At 34.9% G+C, this 8,700-nt stretch overlaps 2 protein-coding genes and 2 long non-coding RNA genes across 8 annotated transcripts; 2 read left to right on the forward strand and 2 right to left on the reverse strand.

Moving 5' to 3' along the window:
- Window positions 1-468: 468 nt before the first annotated feature.
- On the forward strand, window positions 469-876 carry LOC114281458 (uncharacterized). Its single transcript, XR_014348811.1, has 3 exons — window positions 469-523; window positions 607-687; window positions 778-876. It is a non-coding gene; the product is annotated as an uncharacterized LOC114281458 (long non-coding RNA).
- A 1,509-nt stretch (window positions 877-2,385) lies between these two features.
- On the reverse strand, window positions 2,386-3,755 carry LOC114281443 (uncharacterized). The gene is made up of 4 exons (XM_028223893.2): window positions 3,116-3,755; window positions 2,926-3,026; window positions 2,750-2,807; window positions 2,386-2,585 (listed from the first exon to the last, which is right to left on the reverse strand). The coding sequence occupies exons 1-4, from the start codon at window positions 3,753-3,755 to the stop codon at window positions 2,386-2,388; spliced, it is 999 nt and encodes a 332-aa protein (XP_028079694.2).
- An 18-nt stretch (window positions 3,756-3,773) lies between these two features.
- On the reverse strand, window positions 3,774-4,478 carry LOC145805515 (uncharacterized). The gene is made up of 2 exons (XM_082900669.1): window positions 4,025-4,478; window positions 3,774-3,925 (listed from the first exon to the last, which is right to left on the reverse strand). Exons 1-2 carry the CDS (start codon window positions 4,476-4,478, stop codon window positions 3,774-3,776), a joined length of 606 nt encoding a protein of 201 aa, XP_082756795.1.
- Window positions 4,479-6,228: 1,750 nt separating this feature from the next.
- On the forward strand, window positions 6,229-8,048 carry LOC114281457 (uncharacterized). 5 transcript variants are annotated; one of them, XR_014349127.1, is made up of 5 exons: window positions 6,229-6,392; window positions 6,586-6,654; window positions 6,738-6,804; window positions 7,264-7,429; window positions 7,534-8,048. It is a non-coding gene; the product is annotated as an uncharacterized LOC114281457 (long non-coding RNA). The 5 variants fall into 5 exon arrangements; XR_014349125.1 differs by having other exon boundaries at window positions 6,238-6,392; window positions 7,264-7,420; window positions 7,534-8,004; XR_014349126.1 differs by lacking the exon at window positions 6,229-6,392 and having other exon boundaries at window positions 6,515-6,654.
- The last annotated feature ends 652 nt before the right edge of the window (window positions 8,049-8,700 follow it).

Consider the following 8,700-nt stretch of genomic DNA (forward strand, 5'->3'; position numbering starts at 1 on the left):
TCGGCAAAAATGCTTTTTCTTGTAGTGAATTTCAATTTTAGGAGCAGGAGTAATTGTAAGGTAATTTATTTCCCTTAAATTTTAATCACCTTGTACTCTACAAGGTATTACAGTTATGCTTTCGTAGTGGTTGTTTTTAATTCCATTACATACTTTTTCTTTCTCTCTTTTATTTTTTCTATTTTTCTTGGCAATCGTTTAATTGTTGATTGATTGGTGAAATTTGTGTTGAGGGCTAACAAAAATTTTGCTAACAATATCACTTAACAAATTTTGTGCTTGATGAACATTTCAGTTTTTCCTGGAGTTGATGAATGTCCCACAAGTGGAGTCCAAATTGCGAGTGTTTGCATTCAGAGTAACATTTTCCAGTTAGGTATATTGATCTGGGACTTTTTTTTTTGGGTATTATCTGAGAACAAATGCTATTATTATTCTAGCTGTTCGTACTTTAAGCTTCGAACAATTTCAGGTGAATGACTTAAGATGTAACCTGAACACAATCATTGTTGCTACTAGATAGGTACTTCCTTTTATTTAGGTTAGTGAAGTTAGTACTAGTGAGAATTAATTTTCAGTACCTTAATACCATACCCATTATTGTAGGTAAAGGATCTGCAAAATTGTGTCAGATAATGCAGATGATTCTCACTTTAGGAAATGCATTGAACCAAGGCACTGCTCGAGGTATTATTTTGTAAGATTGAAGTTTGATATGAACTGTAATATTTTGTTGGTGGAATGCTTTTGGCATTGATGTCCTCCTTTGTATTTCAGGATCTGTCATAGGATTCAAATTGGACAGCCTACTTAAGCTGTTTGATACTCGTGCAAGGAACAATAAAATGACATTGATGCATTATTTGTGCAAGGTAAAAATTTCAAAATTCTCACTTAAAAAATGTCTCATTAAAATTTTATTTGCATATGTATTATAGTGGATGATGACTTATCTTGCCAAGCTCACCATTATTTAAGTCAGTAATCACTCAATCGTAGCGATCTCCGGAGTTTGATTTATGCCCAGGAGTAGGCATACAATGTTTTTTTTGTAAAATAGAACAATTTAGGAATATGCTTGAAAGGAAAAATGCTAACTCTTCCTTTTGTAAAGGAATTTGTAAAGGAATTTTTGGTTACCGCTTACTATATATTTGTTTGATAACACGTAACACTTAAGTTTTCTTTATGAAACAAAATTTGTTTATCTGACAAGCATGAGTTTTTAGAGAATAATTTTGTATGTACAAATTGATAATGGTTCTTCTTCAAATTGTTTTGCATGTTTTAATTGTTTTCTCTTCTTGAATAGTTCACCATATTTGATTAACAACTTCCATTTTGTTGTGCATGTTCAACATCTTTTGTATATTTTATTCTTCTGAAGTTTCTCTGAATTCTTATGTGATGCTATGTCAATTACTTTCCTGTCTTCATTAGCTCATTGCTGAGTTGATGCCAGAGTTGCTGGATTTTGATAAGGATCTCGTTCATTTGGAAGTGGCCTCTATGGTATGCTTTTTCCTTAATGTAACAAGTGGATAGGGTGTCTATAGTTGAATTGTACAATTTATTGTGTGTTCCATCCGCATATCAAATGGCCAGATCCAATTGAAGTCTTTAGCTGAAGAAATGCTAGCTGTGAGTAAAGGTCTTGAAAAGGTTGAGCAGGAACTCACTGATTTAGATAATGATGGTACCATCTCTGCAAGCGTAGTCAGTAGCTAGATATGGATAAGGGGGCATAGAATACATATGGGGAGCTACAACAATGGTTAAAGAGCCTAACATAGCCAGGTTAAGACTTGGTTACTCTTTTTTTTCTTCCAGATTTATGTTGGATCTTCGTAGATGTACATAATTCTAGTTTCATGAAAAAATTAGTGTATGTGGTCCATAGAATTAAGGCGGGGTGGCTTGCATCTGGGGTACTGTGTGATAAACGAGTACCCACTAGACTAAAAGGAAAGTTTTATAGAACGGCTATGGGATGGAATGTTGGACAACTAAAAAACATGTAGATAAGATGAGCATTGCTAAGATGAGAATGCTAAGGTAGATGCAGTGTTTTAAAAAGCTCTAGACGCATTGGGGCGCCAAGGTCACTTGGAGCCTAAGCGCCAAGGCACAAGGCGAGGCACGCCGTGCGCCTCACCAAAGCGAGGTGCAAGTTATAGAAGTTAAGCAAAATATCAATATAGCACAATATATAGCACAATTTTCAACATAAACAAATATTTATAGAATTTCAAAATGAACAATATTCAACATTTCAAAAACCATTAAAGTAACATGAAACAACAAACATAAGAACTTAATAATCCACAAAGTTGAAAACAACTAAACATCTAGTGACTAGTCCCATGGATGCATTGTCCTAAGAACTTAATAATAAGCGTCATCTCCATCATCTCCTTCATCATCATTAGATTTATATCCCTCCACATCCTCCTCTCCTTCCTCATCTGAATCTACATCTTCCCATTCCTCTTCCTCATCTACAAGTTGAGGTGAGCTTGAACCAATTGGAGTTGTCCTAGTTGTGGTTGATCTAGTTCTTTGGCTTCTTTCCTCAACTCCTGCTGCTACAGCAACATCATCTCACCCTAAAGAATCATTATCATCATCAAACACAAGCTCATTCTCCATCCTCCCAATCAGCCATTCATTGCATTCATCAATATCTTTCAAAGAGATGGGATCAAATTTGCCACGTGAAATGTATCGACGTTTCAATGCTCTATTATACTTGACACCAAATCATTGAGACGTTTTTGAGCTAGCCTATTTCTTATTTTGCTGTAAAGCTGTAACAATAAATAAAACAAAAAAATTTAAATTCATATATAACTAAAAAAAAAAAATTGGAAGAAAATTTTAGAGTTCCCCAAATTTGACAACGGATACTCACATGTTCAAACACACTCCAATTCCGCTCACAACTAGATAAACTACAAGACTAAGAAATTTGATGGCAAATTGTTGCAACTCGGGAGCATCATGACCATAAGAACTCCACCAATTAGCTATAAATGATTATTAGTTGACACTTCACAAATAATTAAACTATAAGGAATCGACTAGTAACTTAATTTTGTGGATGAACGTAGATCACCTGGTACCCTTGTAGTTCTTTGTCTAATTGCCATAGGTATTCCAAAAATTCCTTCAGCATTTTCATATTTTTTCAAGTCTGTAGTAACTTTATCTTGGGCCTCTAGTGTTGGGATCAACCTTGATATACATTGATATAGGCCTGATACGATTTCTTTGTCCTTTGCAGCCCTTGGATCTTTGTAAACAAATTCTAGATTTAAATAAAACCAAGCTGCATGTAAAGGGCGATGCAATTGAACATTCCACCTTTGGTCAATGATTTGAAACACATCTTTGTACTTCTCTTCATTTCCATTGAAGCTATTTGCAATAGCTTCCTTAGCCCTATCCATAGCCTCATAAATGTAACCCATTGGAGGCTTTTCTTCACCATCAACCTTTCTTAGTACATGAACAAGAGGACATGAAAATTGGAGGGCAAAGTGACAATGGTTCCAAAATGAAGGCGTTAGTAGTATTTGAGCTGTCTTCTTACCCGGTGGCTCCTTCGCCCATTTGCTTTTGGTCCACTCCTCCGAAGTGAACATCTTCCTCAAATTGTTCCTTTGTTGATAAACCCTTTGTAAAGTTAAGAAAGCCGTTGCAAATCTAGTTTTGGAAGGCTTAACAAACTCCTTCAACTGAGTAAAACGCCTCATCATATTCAACAAAGATGGTCAGTTATAAATGTAACCATGTATCCCAATTGCCCTTTCAAATGTCTTTTTAAAATTGGGTAATTTGAAGATATCTTCCAACATCAAATCCAAACAATGGGCTGCACAAGGCGTCCAATACAAGTGGGGTCCCTTTGCCTCCAAAAACTTCCCTATTAGAAGTAACAACCAAAACACAAAATTAATGATATGAAACGAAATGATTTATGTTGCAAACTAATAACATAATAAGTTTTTCTGAAGATTTTTACCTGCCAACACATTTGCTGCCACACTATCCATAACGACTTGGATCACATTAGCTTCTCCAATTTTCTCCACAAACTTATCAAGCAAATTAAACATCTTATTTCCATCGTTTGAGTAACTAGATGCATCGATGGATTCAATAAACATGGTGCCTCTCGGACAATCCACTAAGAAATTAAGCAAAATCCTATTTCTCTTATCTGTCCAACCATCGCACATTATAGAACATCCATACTTTGCCCAATCGTCTCCATGTTCCTTCATCAATATGTTAACATGATTGACTCCTTTTTTGAGGTAAGGAACTCGTATCATGTGGTAAGTTAGTGGTTTCAAACCAGAACCAAATTGCCCGATAGCTTCAATCATTGGCACAAAACTGTCATAATTCACTACATTGAAAGGAATCCCAACGTCATACATCCATCTTGCAATTCTAACATACGCCTGTTGCATTAACTCTTTCCTATAGGGATCATTTCATCAATTTTACTTTGCTTCCCCTTGCCTTTTTGTTTTTGTGCCACCACATTTGGATCAGGTGTGAAGAAACAATCCATAGGCCCTATCTTCCTAGGCCTTTTAAGTTTGGATTGAACAAAACCGGAGCTGGTTCGTTGAGTAGAACCTTGAGTAGGAATGGAATTTTTACCATGCCGAGGGAGTTCTACAAGATCAGTCTCATCCTCAAAATCTTCTTCATCAACCATATCATCAAAATCGGGCATCAAGTTGATTTGCTCCTTAACTTGCTTTTTTTTAGCCATAAACTCATAAATCTCATCTCTAACCTCAATTGGGCATCTAACACATTTAGTCACATTCCTATACCCTCCAACAAGATGTTGCTTAACTCGACAGACACTCTCATTCATCTCTTTTCCACAAAAATTGCATTTGAACTTACTTAGGTTTCCGAGATTTACCATCGTTGACTACTTCCATGCTGGATCTGTCTTTCCACTTTCAGCACTCGACATTTGACTCATCAAGTTACAAAGGATTGAGAACCAAAGAAGAATAAGCAATTAAAAATATCAAATATGCAATTACTGATTTTTTATTTTTATTTTTACAAGACAAGAAAAAGCAAGAAAAAAGCAGAGACTAGAGAAGAGAAGAATAAAAAAATGAAGAAAAAAGAATAAAAAAAATTGAATAAGAAACCAGCGAAGAGAAGAGATGACAGATGAAAGAAGAGAAGGAGAAAAAATGAAATCAGAGAAGAAGAAGAAGAAGAAGAAGAAGAAGAAGAAGAAGAGAAGAGAGAAGAAGTAATGAAAAACAAAGACGAAGAAGAAGAAGAAGAAGAAATGAAAGAGACGAACCTGAAGACAACATTGATGTGAAGAAGAAGAAGAAGAAGAAGAAGAAGAAGAAACGAAAGAGATGAACCTGAAGACAACGTTGATGTTGAAGCTCACGTCAATGTTGAAGCTCAAATTTTGGTCGCAACAGATTTAGGGCTTCATTGATTCGAAGAAGCTCACCAAAAGATTTGTATTGTATAAGAGTTTTGATCCTATGTGGCTAGTACACAAATACAAAATAGGTCAGTCCTAGCCGAAGTGCACGAAGTTTGCGCTTTGAGCCTAGGCGAAAGGCGCACGCCTCAGCGCCTTTCGTTCGCTTCTTGCAATGCTCCTTGCTTCGTCTACTTCGAGCGGCAACCCTGCGCCTCGTCTCGCTTAGCGCCTGGGCACGCTTTTTAAAACACTGGATAGATGTGTGACAAGACTATAAAAGACAGTGTTAGGAATGAGTATATTTGAGAATGGGTAAAAGTAGTACCGATAGAAGATAAGTTGAGAGAGAATAGATTGAGATGATTTGGTCATATATAACGGCGACCAACAAAGGCAATAGTAAAGAGATGCGATACAGTGACGATAGATGGAAGTGGTAGGGGAAGGGACAGACCAAGATTGACGTAGGTTAGTGTAGTAAATAGAGATATGAATTTCATTAATTTGACTAACCAAATGGCCTTGGATAGAGTCGAGTGGAGAAGGATTCATGTAGCCGACCTCATTTGATGGGACTTCAGGCTTGGGTTGGTTTGGAAAATTCAGTAGTAAATTTGGTTTTATTTTGCTGAGGAATATTAGCCATGTTGTTGAGGATGCTGTGGTAATAGATTAGAATAATTGAAAAGTGGACTTGGCAGAAATTTTCTAGTGGAAGTCTTAGTCAAGGTTGGGAGAGTGTTGCAAACAAAGTAAATTCTATCATCATCATTTTTGTTGTAGAGAGGCTCAGTCACTGTTAAGTAAAAAATTACTTTTAAACAATTATTGAAAATAAAATCATATCCATATGGCTTGAAATCTTAACAGCATTGTTTGTTCATATGCTTTAGATTCATGTCATGTAAGTTTGTGTTTTCAGGTTATGAAATTTAGCTGTTTTCTCCTTGAAACTATTATGATCTTTGGGATTGCTTCTCTTGATTTTGAGCGCTGAGTCTTTGTATTGCATAGAAGTTGAATTACAAAAAAAGAAAAAGAAAAAAGAAAATGCTTGTTTTTAATCCAAAGCTCAGAATCAATACTTGACCTTTCAGGCCTTGAAGAATTTCCTTGATACTGCTGAAGCTAAAGTAAGGTCAATTATCTCCTTGTACTCTGAAGTGGTGAGGCTTCTTTTCAGTCTTTTCTTTTATTAAACCCTGCTGGTTCTTGCTTAGTTAAGTTTACTGACAAATTTGTCTCGTAGGGAAGAAGTGCAGATTCATTGTCTTAGTATTTTGGCTAAGGTCCAGCTAGGTCCCCTTTTGAACAAGGTTTGGTTACAAAGAATTGGGTGTATACTATCATCTTGTTGGTTACAATAATATCTTAAATTGTAATTTTGAGCACATACGATTTGTGGACACAGAATAAGGAATGAGTTCTTAGACCATGATGGTTTTTTTGGAAACTTTCATCTAGTGATGATCCTTAAAATTCTATGTTGACCATCATATACAAATAAACTTTACATTGAGCATTAGACCAAAGTGGCCAAAATTAATTGCTTTATCTTATACAATCAGGATCCTCGGCCACAAAAAAATAAAACATGAAAAATAAATAGGCATATGTCAATTCGGCCACAGAACCTCCAAAAGAATTATGTAAATTTTTTTTCTTTGTTTGTCTTGTCTTCAATTTAATGTTTAAGTTTTTCACTTAATTTAACCAAGTTAATAATAGTTAGAAAATTTCTTGTTTTTTTTTTTTTTTTAAATTTCTGCCTACAGTTAAACAAATCTTGGCTGTCTTTGATAAGCTGAGCTGCAGGCTGATGCTGAAAAGAAGAAATTAGAAAAGGAAGCCATGAAAGAGCTCACAGCAGCCCAATCTGCAAATGATCGCTCAAAACCTGATTTTCAAATTCAGAAACATGCTTGATGAATGGTTAAAAGTGTATAATTATTCTATTATTTTTAGATATTAATTCGCTTCTATAATATTAATTCCTCAGTTTATTTATAGTTATGAGTTTAATAGATTAATTTTACTTTTTGCAGAGTAACTTGTAAATAAATAAAAGTTTGGGTTGATTTGCAATTTTTAGAAAGAAGATGAAAGAGACAAAGGAAGGCGACCATATGAAAATGCTGGGTTCGTGAATAAGGCAACAAGGGAATGGAATGAGGCTGAAGCTGAAGATGAAGATGAAAAATCTGTTCTGGACGGCCTCACTATTTTGGCCACAACTTTTGACTTAAAATTCAGATGAGGTTTGTATCTGTAGATACATATATCAGAGATTTACAACTTTCATCTTTTACAAGACTTCCAATTCCAGCTGTTGCAAGGTCAAAAATGAGCTGCAATTTCAGGTGAACTCCAGCCACCATGTTTGACAAAACTGTCCAACTTTAATTGGCCATAACTTTTAACTCAGAAATCTAATTTAGGTGTACTTTACCTACAACTCTAATTCTTTGAAGAAAACGTGATTTAGTTTTATAGAGGGATAAAAGGTTTGTGGAACAGTCACCTATTTGCTAAATAGCCAAATTTGTATTTTTGTTTGATTTGGTCCTTCTCTTGGTCTATAAATAGAGAGGATGAAGCCTTAATTGGGAGAGCCTAGAGTGTAACTTGTAGGACAATTTTCACTGTATTTAAAAGATTAAATTTTATTGTGTACACAACAACAATTAGAATTTAAAGAAATAAAGAAAATGAGAGGATTTGTTTGATTACAAAAATCAAACTCGAAATAAAAATAAATAAATAAAAACAGATTTTATTTTGTTACAAAAACAAAATTTAAATCTGATTTTAATAAATAAAAACAACACTGAAAATAAATTAAATAACTTACTTGATTTTAATTTGTTCGAATTATTTTCTGATCAAGTCCAGTGTTTGACACTATGTCCTTAAGACAGATTCGTCCTCTCCACGGTGCTTTCAGAATTTGGAAGTCTATCTCCCAAGATGAAATGATCTTACCACAAACAATAGCAGCACTACAAATTGTTTGCCTTACGAACACACTAAGTGTTTACACTCTTTCTTTCAGAAATAAAATGCAGCAAGATGAAGAATATAATTAACAGAGGTGAAATACGAAATTTCTGAATCAATAACATCAAATGAGGGTGGTCCTATTTATAGATGTAAAGGTGGCTCTTGGTTTTAAATTGAACAGGTATGATACCTGTTGGTTTTGAAGTCAAACA

The sequence above is a fragment of the Camellia sinensis genome, chromosome 13, assembly GCF_055761805.1.
Source record: "Camellia sinensis isolate YWXY chromosome 13, ASM5576180v1, whole genome shotgun sequence".
In the NCBI taxonomy this organism is placed as follows: domain Eukaryota; kingdom Viridiplantae; phylum Streptophyta; class Magnoliopsida; order Ericales; family Theaceae; genus Camellia; species Camellia sinensis.

Excerpts from the sequence above, each read along its gene's own strand:
- LOC114281443 (XM_028223893.2), bottom strand. The coding sequence starts at position 3,755 with ATGAGGCGTTTTACTCAGTTGAAGGAGTTTGTTAAGCCTTCCAAAACT. Across the intron at positions 3,027-3,115 it reads AAGAACTACAAGGGTACCAG|CTAATTGGTGGAGTTCTTAT; the intron begins GTGATCTACGTT and ends AATCATTTATAG. Across the intron at positions 2,808-2,925 it reads TAGTTGTGAGCGGAATTGGA|CTTTACAGCAAAATAAGAAA; the intron begins GTGTGTTTGAAC and ends TTATTGTTACAG.
- LOC145805515 (XM_082900669.1), bottom strand. The coding sequence starts at position 4,478 with ATGCAACAGGCGTATGTTAGAATTGCAAGATGGATGTATGACGTTGGG. Across the intron at positions 3,926-4,024 it reads GGCAGCAAATGTGTTGGCAG|GGAAGTTTTTGGAGGCAAAG; the intron begins GTAAAAATCTTC and ends TACTTCTAATAG.